Source organism: Pseudophryne corroboree, chromosome 6, assembly GCF_028390025.1.
Source record: "Pseudophryne corroboree isolate aPseCor3 chromosome 6, aPseCor3.hap2, whole genome shotgun sequence".
In the NCBI taxonomy this organism is placed as follows: Eukaryota; Metazoa; Chordata; class Amphibia; order Anura; family Myobatrachidae; genus Pseudophryne; species Pseudophryne corroboree.
This window is the reverse complement of record NC_086449.1, coordinates 744,387,432-744,404,856: the sequence shown is the minus strand read 5'-3', so window position 1 is coordinate 744,404,856 and position 17,425 is coordinate 744,387,432. Positions and strand designations below refer to the sequence as shown.

The 17,425-nt window shown below is 45.6% G+C and overlaps 1 protein-coding gene across 2 annotated transcripts in view; it reads left to right on the top strand.

The window, feature by feature from the left end:
* Positions 1-17,425, top strand: part of CWF19L1 (CWF19 like cell cycle control factor 1) — a 106,427-nt gene that overhangs the window by 86,238 nt on the left and 2,764 nt on the right. For both annotated transcript variants that reach the window (XM_063928503.1, XM_063928504.1), the window contains exons 10-13: positions 3,086-3,165; positions 7,181-7,390; positions 8,297-8,416; positions 10,309-10,406. In XM_063928503.1, coding sequence (XP_063784573.1) covers positions 3,086-3,165; positions 7,181-7,390; positions 8,297-8,416; positions 10,309-10,406 — 508 coding nt within the window. The remainder of the gene's footprint in view (positions 1-3,085; positions 3,166-7,180; positions 7,391-8,296; positions 8,417-10,308; positions 10,407-17,425) is intronic.

Here is a 17,425-nt window from a genome sequence, read left to right as displayed (position 1 = left end):
CAAGATGGAGTCACTCAGAGCAGTGATAGCGAACCTGGAAGAAGGGGACTATATGGTGTCTCTGGACATCAAAGATGCTTATCTCCATGTCCCAATCTACCCTTCTCACCAAGGGTACCTCAGGTTTGTGGTACAAAACTGTCATTATCAGTTTCAGACGCTGCCGTTTGGATTGTCCACGGCACCACGGGTCTTTACCAAGGTAATGGCCGAAATGATGATTCTTCTTCGAAGAAAAGGCGTCTTAATTATCCCTTACTTGGACGATCTCCTGATAAGGGCAAGGTCCAGGGAACAGTTAGAGGTCGGAGTAGCACTATCTCAGGTAGTGCTACGTCAGCACGGGTGGATTCTAAATATTCCAAAATCGCAGCTGATTCCAACAACACGTCTACTGTTCCTAGGGATGATTCTGGACACAGTCCAGAAAAAGGTGTTTCTCCCGGAGGAGAAGGCCAGGGAGTTATCCGAGCTAGTCAGGAACCTCCTAAAACCAGGACAAGTGTCAGTGCATCAATGCACAAGGGTCCTGGGAAAGATGGTGGCTTCTTACGAAGCGATTCCATTCGGAAGATTCCATGCAAGAACTTTTCAGTGGGATCTGCTGGACAAATGGTCCGGATCGCATCTTCAGATGCATCAGCGGATAACCCTGTCTCCAAGGACAAGGGTGTCTCTCCTGTGGTGGTTGCAGAGTGCTCATCTTCTAGAGGGCCGCAGATTCGGCATTCAGGACTGGATTCTGGTGACCACGGATGCCAGCCTGAGAGGCTGGGGAGCAGTCACACAGGGAAGAAATTTCCAGGGCTTGTGGTCAAGCATGGAAACGTCTCTTCACATAAATATCCTGGAACTAAGGGCAATTTACAATGCCCTAAGTCAAGCAAGGCCTCTGCTTCAGGGTCAGTCGGTATTGATCCAATCGGACAACATCACGGCAGTCGCCCACGTAAACAGACAGGGCGGCACAAGAAGCAGGAGGGCAATGGCAGAAGCTGCAAGAATTCTTCGCTGGGCGGAAAATTATGTGACAGCACTGTCAGCGGTGTTCATTCCGGGAGTGGACAACTGGGAAGCAGACTTCCTCAGCAGACAAGACCTCCACCCGGGGGAGTGGGGACTTCACCCAGAAGTCTTCCACGTGATTGTAAACCGTTGGGAAAAACCAAAGGTGGACATGATGGCGTCTCGCCTCAACAAGAAACTAGACAGATATTGCGCCAGGTCAAGGGACCCTCAGGCGATAGCGGTGGACGCTCTGGTAACACCGTGGGTGTACCAGTCAGTGTATGTGTTCCCTCCTCTGCCTCTCATACCCAAAGTATTGAGAATCATAAGAAGGAGAGGAGTAAGAACTATACTCGTGGCTCCGGATTGGCCAAGGAGGACTTGGTACCCGGAACTTCAAGAGATGCTCACGGAGGACCCGTGGCCTCTACCTCTAAGAAAGGACCTGCTCCAGCAGGGACCTTGTCTGTTCCAAGACTTACCGCGGCTGCGTTTGACGGCATGGAGGTTGAACGCCGGATCCTGAAGGAAAAAGGCATTCCAGATGAAGTCATCCCTACCCTGATCAAGGCCAGGAAGGATGTAACCGCGAAACATTATCACCGCATTTGGCGAAAATATGTTGCGTGGTGTGAGGCCAAGAAGGCCCCTACAGAGGAATTTCAACTGGGTCGTTTCCTGCATTTCCTGCAAACAGGACTATCTATGGGCCTAAAATTAGGGTCCATTAAGGTTCAAATTTCGGCCCTGTCAATATTCTTCCAAAAAGAACTGGCTTCAGTGCCTGAAGTTCAGACGTTTGTCAAAGGGGTACTGCATATACAGCCTCCTTTTGTGCCTCCAGTGGCACCTTGGGATCTCAATGTAGTGTTGAGTCTCCTAAAGTCACATTGGTTTGAACCACTCACCACTGTGGACTTAAAATATCTCACATGGAAAGTGGTCATGCTGTTAGCCCTGGCTTCAGCCAGGCGTGTCTCAGAATTGGCGGCTTTATCATATAAAAGCCCTTACCTAATTTTTCATTCAGACAGGGCAGAACTGAGGACTCGCCCTCAATTTCTCCCTAAGGTGGTTTCAGCGTTTCACATGAACCAGCCTATTGTGGTGCCTGGGGCTACTAGGGACTTGGAGGACTCCAAGTTGCTGGACATAGTCAGGGCCCTGAAAATATGTTTCCAGGACGGCTGGAGTCAGAAAATCTGACTCGCTGTTTATCCTGTATGCACCCAACAAGCTGGGTGCTCCTGCTTCTAAGCAGACGATTGCTCGTTGGATTTGTAGTACGATTCAGCTTGCACATTCTGTGGCAGGCCTGCCACAGCCAAAATCTGTAAAAGCCCATTCCACAAGGAAGGTGGGCTCATCTTGGGCGGCTGCCCGAGGGGTCTCGGCTTTACAACTTTGCCGAGCAGCTACTTGGTCAGGGGCAAACACGTTTGCTAAATTTTACAAATTCGATACCCTGGCTGAGGAGGACCTGGAGTTCTCTCATTCGGTGCTGCAGAGTCATCCGCACTCTCCCGCCCGTTTGGGAGCTTTGGTATAATCCCCATGGTCCTTACGGAGTTCCCAGCATCCACTAGGACGTCAGAGAAAATAAGAATTTACTTACCGATAATTCTATTTCTCATAGTCCGTAGTGGATGCTGGGCGCCCATCCCAAGTGCGGATTGTCTGCAATACTTGTATATAGTTATTGTTACAAACAAATCGGGTTGTTTATTGTTGTGAGCCATCTTTTCAGAGGCTCCTACGTTTATCATACTGTTAACTGGGTTCAGTTCACAAGTTGTACGGTGTGATTGGTGTGGCTGGTATGAGTCTTACCCGGGATTCAAGATCCTTCCTTATTATGTACGCTCGTCCGGGCACAGTATCCTAACTGAGGCTTGGAGGAGGGTCATAGGGGGAGGAGCCAGTGCACACCAGCTAGTCGTAAAGCTTTTACTTTTGTGCCCAGTCTCCTGCGGAGCCGCTATTCCCCATGGTCCTTACGGAGTTCCCAGCATCCACTACGGACTATGAGAAATAGAATTATCGGTAAGTAAATTCTTATTTTTCTTTTGCCAAACAGCCCAGCCCACTGGACCTTGCTGGTTCTGTCTTGCAAGCCCTGAAGTGGAGAAGCACCTAGTGGTCAGCATTGGGGAAGATGTAAGTATTATACTTACATAGCATTATGTAAAGCACTGCTCACATTTTACAATATAAACTAGTAAGAAAATTATAATTTTTGGTAACCTAAAAATGCATTATTTTCCCCTACAAAAAGTGGAGGAAGCCATGGAAAATATCAACGATGGGCCAATAATATTTGCAGATTCCTGGTGACTACTAGCTAATTGCTAGTCCTTACACAGATAACGAATTAAATCTGTAAATGAAAAAAGTGCCATGTCACCATATCTGTATTTAAAAAAAATAAAAAAAAGACATCCCAGGCTAGAGTATGATGCCTAATAATAATAATAATAATAATAATAATAATAATCCACAAACAAGCTTATAAATGCAATTGCATTATCATATGAAACCTATACATAGCACCAGCTGATAAATACTTTCACACCGTTCCAAAGTGAAAAAGAATCGCATGATAGTTGGTAGTTTTTACCTGACGGTTCATAAGAGACACTGATGAGACCAGTCAAATGTTTACTGTGGAAGATTGCTCACAAGTATCTGAGACTGGAGACGTCCCTTGCTATGTGGAGAGAATAAGCAAATTGAAGGCTACAGCTTCTACAACAGGATCGGTCTCCTGAGCAGCTAGTAGACCAAAGCAGGTACCTGACCTAGTGAATAGGATAACCTGCTGGTGAAACGCATCATTGTGCAAGAGATTATACATGGCTAAGGTTCAATTTGGCTTTTTTTTTTCTTCTCTATAAATTGGCAGAAGGAGCTAGCTGGAAAGACTGAAATGTATACAACACTAAGGGGTCTAACCCTTAGATGGAGAAAAAGAGGACGGAGATGAAGTACCAGCCATTCGCCTCGTAACTGCATGTCACAGGCTGGGTTTAAAAAATGACAGGAGCTGGTTGGCTGGTACTTTTATTTCCGTCCGCTTTATCTCCATCCAAGGCTTAGTAAATAGACCCCTTAATCTCTGAACGTGTCTCTAATCTTCCCTCTGTTTGCTAATGGGTCCTATTCATCCATCCTCTATTTTGGGTTGGTAAAGGATGCGAGATTGTCTGGCCTTAAGAGTTTTTGGCCATTGCCTTTTAATTGCGTATAAGCTCAGGATGTATTGATGTGTTGCTACAACCTAATCCACTTGTCCTGTTTCAGGCAGTTGGCTGTGTTATGAACCGTAAAGGAGGACTTCCAGTACGGAGTCTACTCTTATTGGATCTCTCTTTATTTTGGAACGTTCTGTGAAAGTATTATTTGACACATTTACTATGTCTCATATGAGATACACTTGAAATTTGAAGTAATTTTGTGTGTGGAGCCAACTGTCATAGCCCACCAAAAAAAGTCACTGGCTCTAGTGCATTTGCAGGAAGGTGAGGGTGTAACAGAATTTTCTAATTCTCTGTTTATCCATGAATCTCCAGCTCTGACATACTCATTACTCCGTTTACCTGTGCCCCACCCCCCACCATATCTCCCACTGAGGCTGTTGCAATCGCTGGGTGCGTGTAGTGTGGTTCCTGCTGTTTACTCCTTTTTGCTGGGAATTCGCAGGGAGTGGCTTTAGGAGCAAGTAGAGAGGTAGATCCTGGTATGGTTGAGGATGACTGGAATCTTATCTTGGAATCTTATCACCCTGTGCGGCTCCTGCCTCAGCAACATTCCAACTAATACAGTTATACATTCTTCATAGAGTCTACTGTACCTCTGTAAAGATGCATACACACTAGGCGTTTTTGCCCAGCGTGTATGCACAGTGATGATCCCTGACATCGCTGGGCTGAAAAGCGCTCAGTGCATACACACGGAGCGCTTTTCCCCGCTGCCCAGCGATGTCAGCGTGGGTGAGCGGCTTTCCATAGCAGGACGCTGTGGAAAGCCGTTCACCCCGTCGTTCATCTACTGGTAATACCAGTAGTTGAACAGCGGCCGCCAGCGATGAAGCGGGAGGGCGCATTAGCGCTCACCGCTCATGCATACACACTGGGCGGCTTTGAGCTGAAAGCAGCACAACACACCAAAAGTGACCTGATTTCAGCTCAGAATCGCCCAGTGTGTATGGGCCTTTAGACTTCTAAGCTTGGAAAGGGCACTGCCACTTCTTGCCCCAAGTGTGGCGTTTCTGGGGAAGACCTCAGGCATCTGGTATGGGCATACCAGACTATATCCCTATTGGTCGACTGTTACGAGTTGTATAATCCGGACTAGTATTTGCCTCTGCTTACTACACCCTGGGACTTGCGTATTTGTGCTAGGTGTCAGACTCTTAAGGGTCATCTCTTAGCCATGGTAAGTTGTCTTTGCAATGGTGTAGAGATGCCTGCAACGGAACGGCAACTCGTCCCCACCCCACCCCTTGCGGACTTATCTTCCCACAGACTCACAAATTTTTTGTAAGCAGTCTAGTGGGACTGCGAAGAAACTCTGCGAGTACTGAGATTCCATAAGTACGGTTACCAGCTGCAATAACACGTGCCGTGAGCTGACTCGCAGCGAATAGGATTGTCCCCTTATTGCTACCATCCAGATTTATGTGAATAATTTATGTATGTTGGACTCTCCAAATATCTCGCAATGGATTTGTTATCGCTACGGTGGCGCAGAAATATAATGGTAGGAAACGCCTTACACAATCTGATGTAAATGGCAACATTCTTCTTGTATACTGAACTGGGGCGGCTTTGCTTTACCATGTCCTCATGGATGCCTGAGCTGAAGTTTGGCACCCGTTACATTAGCTGTTTATGCACTGATGTCATGGTTCTGCTTTCCAAGCAAGTCTCCTATGTCACTGGTGTTGGTTGGGGGGAGATGAGCAGTGATAAAAGTGGAGAAGCTGCTCATGGCAACCAATCAGCATTAACATAACTTTTATAATTTGTAAACTATAAACTCTCACTTGTCCACTTTTATCACTGCTTAGTACATGTCCCCCATAGTCTCTTGTTGACCATAATATTTATCTTCAAGTTTTGTTTATTTCTTGCTGCATTGTTTTGTAGAGTGAAATATTGTATTTGAATATTTTTATTGAAAGATTTTGAAAATACAACTCCTTTAAAAAAATAAAAAAAGTAGTATTAGTGTCTAGTCTTGGTCTTGTGTTTATGATACTTATAAACTTGGAATCAAGACTAGACAATGATATCAGACAATATATAAACACTGATAAGTGTTTATACAGTAAAGTCCATTTATAGGCATAAACAGAATGCTTGAAATATGCAAAGAAGCTTATCATAGAAAGTACTGGCTGCGGGATATGATGCTTTTCTATGGTAGAAACTAGTTCCCTCCTCCATTACAGTGGCGGGTTCCAGCCTGCTGCTGCCATTCATCCTGGCACAGTAGCGCATTTGTGAGCTGAAGCCAAAGGCGGCATGTGTGCAGAATAGTCATGAGAAGGTGCTAGAGTAAATCTCTTAGAAGATTGGGTGGTCATTCCGAGTTGATCGCTCGCTAGCAGTTTTTAGCAGCCGTGCAAACGCTATGCCGCCTCCCACTGGGAGTGTATATTAGCTTAGCAGAAGTGTGAACGAAAGGATCGCAGAGCGGCTACAAAATAATTTTGTGCAGTTTCAGAGTAGCTTCAGACCTACTCAGCGCTTGCGATCACTCCAGACTATTCAGTTCCGGATTATACGTCACAAACCTGGCCAGCCACGCCTGCTTTTTTCCTGGCATGCCTGCGTTTTTTTCCGAACACTCCCTGAAAACGGTCAGTTGACACCCAGTAACACCCACTTCCTGTCAATCACTCTGCGGCCAGCTGTGCAACTGAAAAGCTTCGCTAGACCTTGTGTGAAACTACATCACGCGGGTGCATTGCTCCGCATATCTGCAGTTTTTTTTTTTGCATCATCGCGGCGCAGCAAACATTTTCAGCTAGCGATCAACTCGGAATGACCCCCATTGGCCGATAAACTTTGGGCCTAGTGTGTGAACATGGCTGGATGCTGCAATCTGCCTGTATAGGTAAAGGTGCGCTAGATTAAACCAATTATCTGATCACGTTTATTTCTTCCAGTGCTATGTTGCTCTCGCAAAAGGCGGTCTGACCTCGGACCACATCCTTATTCTGCCCATCGGGCACTACCAGGCCATGGTGGACCTTTCGTCTGAGGTAGTTGAAGAATGTGAAAAATACAAAGCATCCTTAAAGAAGTTTTACAAGGCAAAGGGGAAGAGATATGTGATGTTTGAGAGGAATTACAGGAGCCACCATCTACAGTTACAAGTAAGACTGGGCGGGGGATTGTTCAGCCGCCTTCCTCATAACAAGAGATGGCTGTTCTGGCAGACCAATTGTTGCCTCCGTACAGTGGACAATGTATATTCTTGCTGGTGGGTTGTGCTAAACCTTCCTTACATAAATTTACATCATAGACCTGTTGGCATGTAAATCCTGAAATTGTGGCATTATTGCTGGTGGTTCACCTGTCTATATTGCAGGTCAGCCTGATCATGTCACATAGAGAATAAGAGCAGTTGGCCTCCTAGGAGATCAGTTAAAGTCCATTGATCCCTATGGCTGTTGTCGGCTCTCACAGTCGTTACATTTCATTAGTTTAAGTCTGTAAAGACAAGATGCCCTGTCCCATGATGACTTTTCTGTTCTGAGGGATGAACATGTCCCAGTGATGACTTTACTTGATATATAGATAGATATATATTTATATTATAATGTATAACATGTATATCAGGGTGGTGAGGCACTGAGTACACAGCAGGGCAGAGGGTGGATCTGGGGGCAGATTGGAGGTAGACTGGGGTGATCCATACCCCTTTTTACTTGTTTTAAATATCCACAGGTGAACTGTTTGGGGTCCTGAGCACCGAGTGTGAGAATCACTGGTGTAGCCTCTCCATTCACAAAGTACCTGGTGAATATTTCAGGCCTCATGAAAATTTGCTGATTTCACAGGCTCCTGCCAAATGAATTTGCTGCAAGGGAAGGCCACACAAATGGTTTCTCTGCTGTGTATAAGTGACAGGTTTACTTGAATATTTTTGGTTTGGTAAACAGCCATGTTTAGTTTTCTTTCCAGTTTCTCTCTAACCGCAGACTTTTTTTTTTTTTTTTTTTTTTTTTTTAGGTGTTTTATCTCAAGTTAACCATGTATTTCATTGTTACTGCCTCCAGGTGGTTCCTCTGCCATTAGACTGTTGCACAACGGAAGACATTAAGGAGTCCTTCATTATACAAGCGCAGGAGCAGAACATAGAGCTGTTGGAGATCCCACAGCACACGGACATCAAACAAGTATGTTACTGTACTTGCCAGCTCTTGTAATGGTAGTTTTTTTTTTTTTTCTGCTGCAACTTTATTCAAAGTGGACACATCACAGACTGACAGCCATTTTGTGTGCTGACCCCAGTATTTATAAGCGTACAGCGTATCCATTCACCAGAAACTAATGACTTCACAGACGCATGAAAGGTGCAGTCTCTTGATTCGCTGATGTCCTTGGTACAGAGTGAATGATTAGGCCGAATATTGACCTTTACAAAATGGCAGCTGCCACTGTGTAGATGGTAGGGACAGAAACCTCTGCTAGATTTATTATTGTAATACAGATAGGTGTATGGACCAGAAAATAGCGCTTGGTGGAAAAAAGCAGCCTAGATATAGTCTAGTGATTCCCAATCACTATATGCAAAACTGTAGAGAGATAAATAATTGAAGATATCTTTGGCGCTACCACCTTATATTCAGTTGCAAAGAAAGAACATAATTAAAATAAATTGAAATTAATTAAAATTAAAATATGAAGGAGTAATGAGAAAGTCTATTCAAATGTCCCAGATGGTTTCTCTATGAGTGACTTTAATCTTGCTTTTCTCCAAGATTCTTCAGACCATGAAGTTCCTCATGGGTATATATCCATGCAAACAGAGAGAAAAAATTACATATAGTGTAGTATTTTTCTTAATTGTTTTTCTTTGCAAATTTATTTCATATGACAAGAAAATATATAAAAAAGGATTTTTCTTTCATCCAATTAAAAGTATGGTCCTTCACTATATATATATATATATATATATATATATATATATATATATATATATATATATATATATATTATATTGTCAATTAGCCGCCAACGCGTTTCGAGTTATGGTAAACTCTTCCTCAGGGCAGAATGACCCCTACCTGCATGCATCCCTTTTTTATACTAAATTTAACCCGGAAGTGAATTTTTAAAACAGGAAAGTGATGTTTCACTTCCGGGTTAATTTTAGTATAAAAAAGGGATGCATGCAGGTAGGGGTCATTCTGCCCTGAGGAAGAGTTTACCATAACTCGAAACGTGTTGGCTGCTAATTGACCCATCTACCTGCATCCACATTTGGAAAGGAACTTGCCTGGTCCAGCTACCGGTGTTCAGCCTGGAGGGAGTAAGGAGGAATTCCGGAGACTCCAATTTTTTGCTCTTTCCATTGCTCCATGTTGGGAGCTTGGCACGGTACGGTTCCAAATATATATATATATGAGGAAGAGTTTACCATAACTCGAAACGCGTTGGCGGCTAATTGACATAATATATATATATATAATATTATATATATATATATATATATATATATATATATATATATATATAGTGAAGGACCATACTTTTAATTGGATGAAAGAAAAATCCTTTTTTATATATTTTCTTGTCATATGAAATAAATTTGCAAAGAAAAACAATTAAGAAAAATACTACACTATATGTAATTTTTTCTCTCTGTTTGCATGGATATATACCCATGAGGAACTTCATGGTCTGAAGAATCTTGGAGAAAAGCAAGATTAAAGTCACTCATAGAGAAACCATCTGGGACATTTGAATAGACTTTCTCATTACTCCTTCATATTTTAATTTTAATTAATTTCAATTTATTTTAATTATGTTCTTTCTTTGCAACTGAATATAAGGTGGTAGCGCCAAAGATATCTTCAATTATTTATCTCTCTACAGGTTTATTATTGTATTTACCCTGATCTGAGGCAGAATTGATAGGATGCATTTTGACTTGCCTTGATCGGTGTTCAAAGTCAGATTGGTGGTGATACTTGGCGTGTAACTCTAACATTGAACAGCGGGGTTAATGCTGACGTTTTAATATTTACTGAGGACAACAAATTTTAGTTGTATATTTATTTTTCAGATTGTACAGCCTGGGACACCATATTTTTATGTTGAATTAGATACTGGGGAAAAACTCTTCCATAGGATTAAGAAAAACTTCCCACTGCAGTTTGGAAGGTAGGATTTTATTTTAATGTTATGTTGTTTGTTTGTTTTTTTTTCTTTAATACCTACATAATTTTGATCTAGATAAATGTATACTCCTTTACCTCCATGCCGGGCGACAAATAAGACTGAAAAGCTGCCCATTCTGGTTAGTAGCGTGACGGAGAGCTTTTTCATTGATAACATTAAGGGGCTGGTTCTGAGTTAGGATCAAAGCAAGGAATAGCAAGTGACTTTGTGTCTGGAACAGACCATGTTTGCAGGTGTGAACTGAATTTTTTTGTTTAGCATGCAGGGTGAATGCTGGATGCTTTTGCATGTAGCCCACAAATGCTGAACAATGTTATAGTATTACACTTACATTTAGCGTGTCAATCCTATTAACCGTGAAGGGGGTGAGATGCCATTAAAATGGCACAAACGCCAGCAATGGCAATGCAATTAGCCCCCCTCACATCCCAGTCTAACCACAGACTTGCGGATTTATGTACGCAGCCCTTCAGGACTGTGAAGAAAAATTTAGTTCATTGGAACCGTACATGTGGCATATAGCTGCAAATTTACCCATGGATTGGACTGAGTTTGGTTAACACCGCGGCGTATTGAATATGCATCTAAATCTCTCTGCACGTTGCCTCTGCCACGCAGCATGGTTTGCCAAAGTACACAGCTACTGGCTCCATTTTTTGCTTTGCTCCCAACTCCGAATCTGCCCCCAAACCGGGAATCTCCAGCAACTGTATAATGCGGTCATGTTAGCATGGACCAAAATCAAGAGAGAGTTTCCAGTACCCTGTACAGTCCATGCCATGCAGAACTGTGGCTGTTCTGGGGGCAAAGGGGAGCTCTACACAATAGGAAGATATACCTAATAACAGGTAAAACCAGCCAGGGAACCACAGAGGGTGTGGTCTGTCGAGGGGGGGCTTGATACTCCCTCCTCATAGGGCCAGATTGTGAATTGGCTTTCCTTGCATCTCTTGCCAACACAATGCCCTTCTCTGGTACACATCCGTGCGTCTGAATGTGCTAGGACAGAGACGCCCCATGTCAGTGCGTGCTTTGCTCGCCCTATGCTAGGTGCAGATCATCTGTCTGAGTATTGGCTCCAATATAAGCGATTCTGCATCTTTGTACACAACCACTTTCAGCAATATTACACACATACTACGCTACATCTGCATCTTTTTATCCAACCCCCTGTAACCACTCAGGAACACCCTGCACATCTCTAATACACTTCATGCGTGCGTCAGAATCTGTACCTCCACTCTCTATGAACACCATCGAGATGTGTGCGGTGCAACTCAAAATGCATATGCAGATAAAAAACATTGCATGGAGAAAAAAATAGGATTTTAATTACCTTCCGGTAAATCCTTTTCTCGTAGTCCATAAGGGATATTGGGGCATTTAGTACGATGGGTATAGACTGGGTCCAAAGGAGCCGCTGCACTTAAAAATGTCTTCACTGGGTGTGCTGGCTCCTCCCCTCTATGCCCCCTCCCACAGGCAGTTATAGGTAAAAACGTGCCCAAAGGAGAGAGGACATATGAGAGAAGGAACATGAAAACAAAGAGTGGTGAGATTTACACACTAGCACACCTCTAACATATAACAACCAGCAACGGCTGGTAACAACAACAACAGCTGAACAGGTAAACACATAAAAGAGAACCTGCAGAAAAGTCAATGCACTGAGGCGGGCGCCCAATATCCCTTATGGACTACGAGAAAAGGATTTACCGGTAGGCAATTAAAATCCTATTTTCTCTAGCATCTATAAGGGATATTGGGAAATCCTGGGGGTTATTCCGAGTTGATCACACGCTGCTGATTTTCGCTGCGATCAAGTCTCTACTGCGTATGCACCACAATGCGCAGGTGCGTCGTACGGGTACAATGCAGATCGTTGCTGAGCTATGGATTTAACGAAGAATCCATATGCACAGCCGATTGCAAGAAGATTGACAGAGAGAGGGCGTTTATTGGTGTCAACTGACCGTTTTCTTGGAGTGGCAGGGAAAACGCATGCGTGTCCAAGCGTTTGCAGGGCGGGTGTCTGACGTCAATTCCTGCACCAAAAAGACTGAAGTGATCGCAAGGGCTGAGTAAGTTCAGACATACTCTGAAACTGCACAATATGTTTTTGCAGAGCTCTGCTGCACCTGCGTTCGCACACTTGCAAAGCGAAAATACACTCCCCCGTGGGCGGCGACTATGCGTTTGCACGGCTGCTAAAAACAGCTAGCGAGCGATCAACTCGGAATGAGGGCCCTAGTACGATGGGGACGTCCCAAAGCTTCCAGAACGGGTGGGAACGTGTGGAGACTGCTGCAGTACCGCCTGCCCAAGCTGGGTATCCTCTTTAGCCAGGGTACCAAACTTGTAGAACTCAACAAAAGTGTTCTTCCCCAACCAGGTAGCAGCTCGGCACAGTTGTAAGGCCGAGACTCCACGGGCAGCCGCCCAGGAAGACCCCACCGATTTTTGTAGAGTGGGCCTTCAGAGACTTAGGAACAGGTAAGGCTGCCGACACATAGGCCTGTTGGATGGTAAGTCTAAGCCAACGAGCAATGGACTGCTTCGAAGCAGGACAACCCTTTTTCTGCGCATCAAAGAACACAAACCAAGACTCAGTCTTTCTGATCCGAACTGTTTGCTTGACATAGATCTGTAAGGCTCGCATAACATCCAACGCCTCGGGAGGAGTAGAAGAGACAGAACTGGACGGAACCACGATAGGTTGATTCAGGTGAAATGCAGAAACAACCTTTTGCAGGAACTGCTGTCTAGTCCAGAGCTCCGCTCTGGCCTCGTAAAAGACCAAGTATGGACTTTTACACGATAAGGCCCCGAATTCCGAGACATGGCGAGCAGAATAAAGGGCCAGTAACATCACCGTCTTCCACGTGAGGTACTTGTCTTCCACAGTCATCAGAGGTTTAAACCAGGAGGACTGTAGAAATTCCAACACCACATTCAAATCCCAGGGCGCCGTAGGTGGCACAAAAGGAGGTTTTATGTGGAGTACCCCTTGCAAGAAGTCTGCACTTCTGGCAACACAGCCAATTTCTTCTGGAAAGAGCTGAAATGTGGACCTTATTGGAACCCAGACGTAAGCCCTTACCCACACCAGCCTGCAGGAAATGTAAAAAAAACGTCCCAAGTGGAGCTCTGCAGGTGGATACGTGCGTTCCTCGCACCAAGAGACCCATCTCCTCCAAATATGATGATAGTGTTTTGACGTCACAGGTTTAATGGCCTGAACCATGGTACCTGAACCTATGTCGACATACACACCAAAACCCCCAATGAAAATCTCGTGTCGGCATTTTGTCCTTGTCGGCATTTTGTCCTTGTCGGCATTTTGACCGTTGGGATTTTGATTGTAGGTATTTCATACCGATCCCGTAGCAATAACCTTTTTGGAAAGGCCCTTGTGAGCTAGGATGTGCCGCTCAATCTCCATGCTGTCAAATGAAGTCGCCGTAAGTCCGGGTAGACAAACAGTCCTTGTGGAAGATCTCTTCTTAGTGGTAGAGGCCAAGGGACTTCGACGGACATGTCCAGAAGATCCATGCACCACGCCCTCCGAGGCCAATCCGGGAAAATCAGAATTGCCTGGACCCCTTGATTCCTGATACGCTTGAGCACCCTTGGGAACAACTGAATCGGAGTAAATGGGTAGACCAGCCGGTAAGGCCAAGGCGACGTCGGTGCATTCACTGCCCTCGCCTGAGGGTCCCTGGTTCGTGAGCAATACCAGAGAAGCATTTTGTTGAGTCAAAAAACCATCATGTCTGTTTTTGGGCAGCCCCACTGGTGGATGATTTGCTGGAACACCTGATGGTGGAGTCCCCACTCCCCCGGTGGAGATCGTGACGACTCTGGAAGGCCGCTTCCCAGTTGTCCACACCCGGAGTGAATGAAGATTGCTGACATGGCTCTTGCATTTCTTTCCGCCCAGAGGAGTATCTTTGACATCTCTCGCATGCAGGCTCTGCTTTTTGTCCCTCCTTGTCAATCGATATACGCCACTGTTGTGGCGTTGTCCGACTGTATTTGGATCGCTTGAGCAGAGGAGAGGCCTGAAGCAGAGCATTGCAAGTTCCAGAATGTTGATCGGAAGGAGGTTTTCGTGGGCTGACCACCTGCCCTGGAACTGCGCCCCTTGGGTGACTGCTCCCCATCCTCTCAGACTCGCATCCGTCGTGAGGAGGGTCCAATCCTGAATCTCGAAACTCCGGCCTCTCAGTAGATTGGAGGACTTTAACCACCACAGGAGGGAAATCCTGGCCTGAGGTGACAGCCGGATTAGCCGGTGCATCTCTAGATGCGAGCCGGACCACTTGCTCAGGAGAGCCAATTGAAATGTTCTGGCATGGAACCTCCCATATTGGATCGCCTCGTAAGAGGCGACCATCTTTCCCAGCAAACGTATGCAAAGATGGATGGACACTCGAGGTGATCGGAGCACCATTCGAACCATCTCCTAAAGTGTTCTCACTTTGTCCTCTGGTAGGAACACCTTTTGTTCCACAGTATCCAGCAACATCCCCAGGAACAGGAGCCGCCGAGTTGCCTCCCGGTGGGACTTCTGTAAATTGAGAGTCCACCCATGGTGTGACAGAAGTTTGATAGTGTGGTCGATATGGTGCAATAAAAGCTCCATGGATCTTGCTTTTATCAGGAGATCTTCCAGGTAAGGGACCACATTGACCCCCTGGACCCGAAGCTGGAACATCATCTCCGCCATCCCCTTCGTGAATACCCTCGGAGCTGTGGACAGGCCAAAGGGCAGGGATCGTCCAGCAGGGCAAACTTCCGGTACGCCTGATGAGGTGGCCAAATCGGAATATGAAGGTAGGCGTCCTTGATCGCCAAGGAAACTATGAATTCCTGTTCTTCCAAGTCCGCAATCACTGCTCTCCAGGATTCCATTTTGAACTTGAAAACCTTCAGGTAAGGGTTCAAAGACTTTAGATTCAAAATGGGCCATACCGAAGTATCCGGCTTCGGTACCACAAACAGGTTGGAGTAATAACCCTTGCCGCATTGCGGTATTGGTATTGGAACAATGACGCAGGACTGGACCAACTTTAGGATGGCTTGTCGCAGTGTAACCTGCATATCCTCCAAAGCTGGTAAGCTTGATTTGAAAAATTGTTGGGGAGGAGCACCGTCGAACTCCAGCTTGTAGCCCTGAGAAATTAGATGCCTGATCCCAGGTATCCTGGCAGGAATCTTCCCAGATGCGGCTGAAGTGACGCAGCCGAGCTCCCACCACGAGATCTCCTCGGGGTGGGTGGGCACAGTCATGCTGAGGCCTTAGTGGAAGCAGAACTGGTGGACTGTTCCAGAGAACTGGTGTTTGCAGGTTTTCTTGTCTTACATCTGGTGCCTCTAGCCACATTGGAGGCACCTCTGGCCCTAGATCGAAATCTGTTGGACCGAAAAGATTGAACAGATGGCCCCGGATAGGAGCGTCTCGCCGGCGGGGCCCCAGAGGGGAGAAACGTGGATTTCCCAGCAGTGGTTTTGGAAATCCACATATGCAACTCAACCCCAAAGAGCCATTCCCCCAGAAAAGGGGAGGGATTCCACACTGTGCTTGATTCTGCGTCCGCTATCCACTGACGCAGCCACAAAGCCCTGCGCGCCGACACTGTCATGGCAGAAGTCCTAGCATTAGTATTCCCCATCTCCTTGAGTGAGTCACACAGGACGTGTGTAGTGTCCTGAATGTGCTTGAGGAGAGTCACCATAGTGACTAGAGGCATAGCCCCGGAGAAGCCCTCTTGAATTTGAGTAGCCCATGTATGAATGGCATGGGTCATCCAGAAAACTGCTATGACTGGCCTTTGCGATACACCTGCTGCCATGTAAATAGATTTGAGTGTAGTCTATCTTTCTGTCTCCAGGATCCTTCATGGTAAAGGAGCCCAGGTTAGGCAGCATCGCCTTTTTGGACAGTCAACAGACTGATACATCAACCCCCGGGGGTTCTTCCCAGAATTTCCTACCTTCAGGAGCAAATGGGAACGTGCGCAAAAACTTTTTTGACATTTGGAATTTTTTGTCTGGATTTTTCCAGGCCAACTTGAATAGGTCATCTAACTCTGCAGAATCAGGGAAGTGACATTAGGCTTGTTTTGTGTAAAAAACAAACAAACAAAAACAAAAAAAAACTGCAGTGACGCAGCGTCCTCTAGAGGGAGCTTTAACACGTCCCGTATAGCCAGAATGAGGGGTTCAATATCCTGAGCAGAATCGGAATCCCTACTAATGGGATCCAAGTCCTCCCCATCCTCCTGTATATCCTCATCTGAATCGGACAGTAGGGCAGGTAAACCATGCTTCTGTGGACCTGCATGAGAGAGGGGGGGGGCTGTGTAACATCTGCCCTAGCAGCTAAATCTGCAACAGCTTGTTGTAGTAGCTGAGTTTTCTGAACATTAGCAGTGAGTTGTGATGACATATCAGACATCATAGTTTTAAGAGCCCCTAGCCAGGAGGGCTCTGGACCCTCTCCCCCAGCCCCTTCACTGATTTGTGAAGATTGGCTGCATTGTTCACATGAAACAGAATCAGTACATAAGGGAGAGAATCTGTTGTGGTATACACTACAGAGTTTGTGTTTACCCATGTTTACAGTAATCACAATGACATGCAGTAAGGGCATTACTGTCTGTGTGTATGTGAGAGGAGACACACAGAGAGACACCAGCACACCCCTAGCTGCACATTCCCAGTGAGGCTGTCGGCTTACTATATCTTGGAAGTCAGGAAGAGCTGTATGTGCTTGTTGCTGCTGCATTAAGCAGAGGAAGGCACCAAAATGCCTCTCGTCCCACTCTGAGGTAGCTCCACCCTCCCCAATGGCGCCAGAGCTACATTGATTTTTATACTGGCAATGTCTCCTACAATGCTTAAAAACATCACATAAGTGCTAGTTTAAGCCATCTTGAGCCAGTTTACACGGGGGGGCTCTAGCGGGTCACCCCACCGCCCCCCTCCTGGAGGCTCTT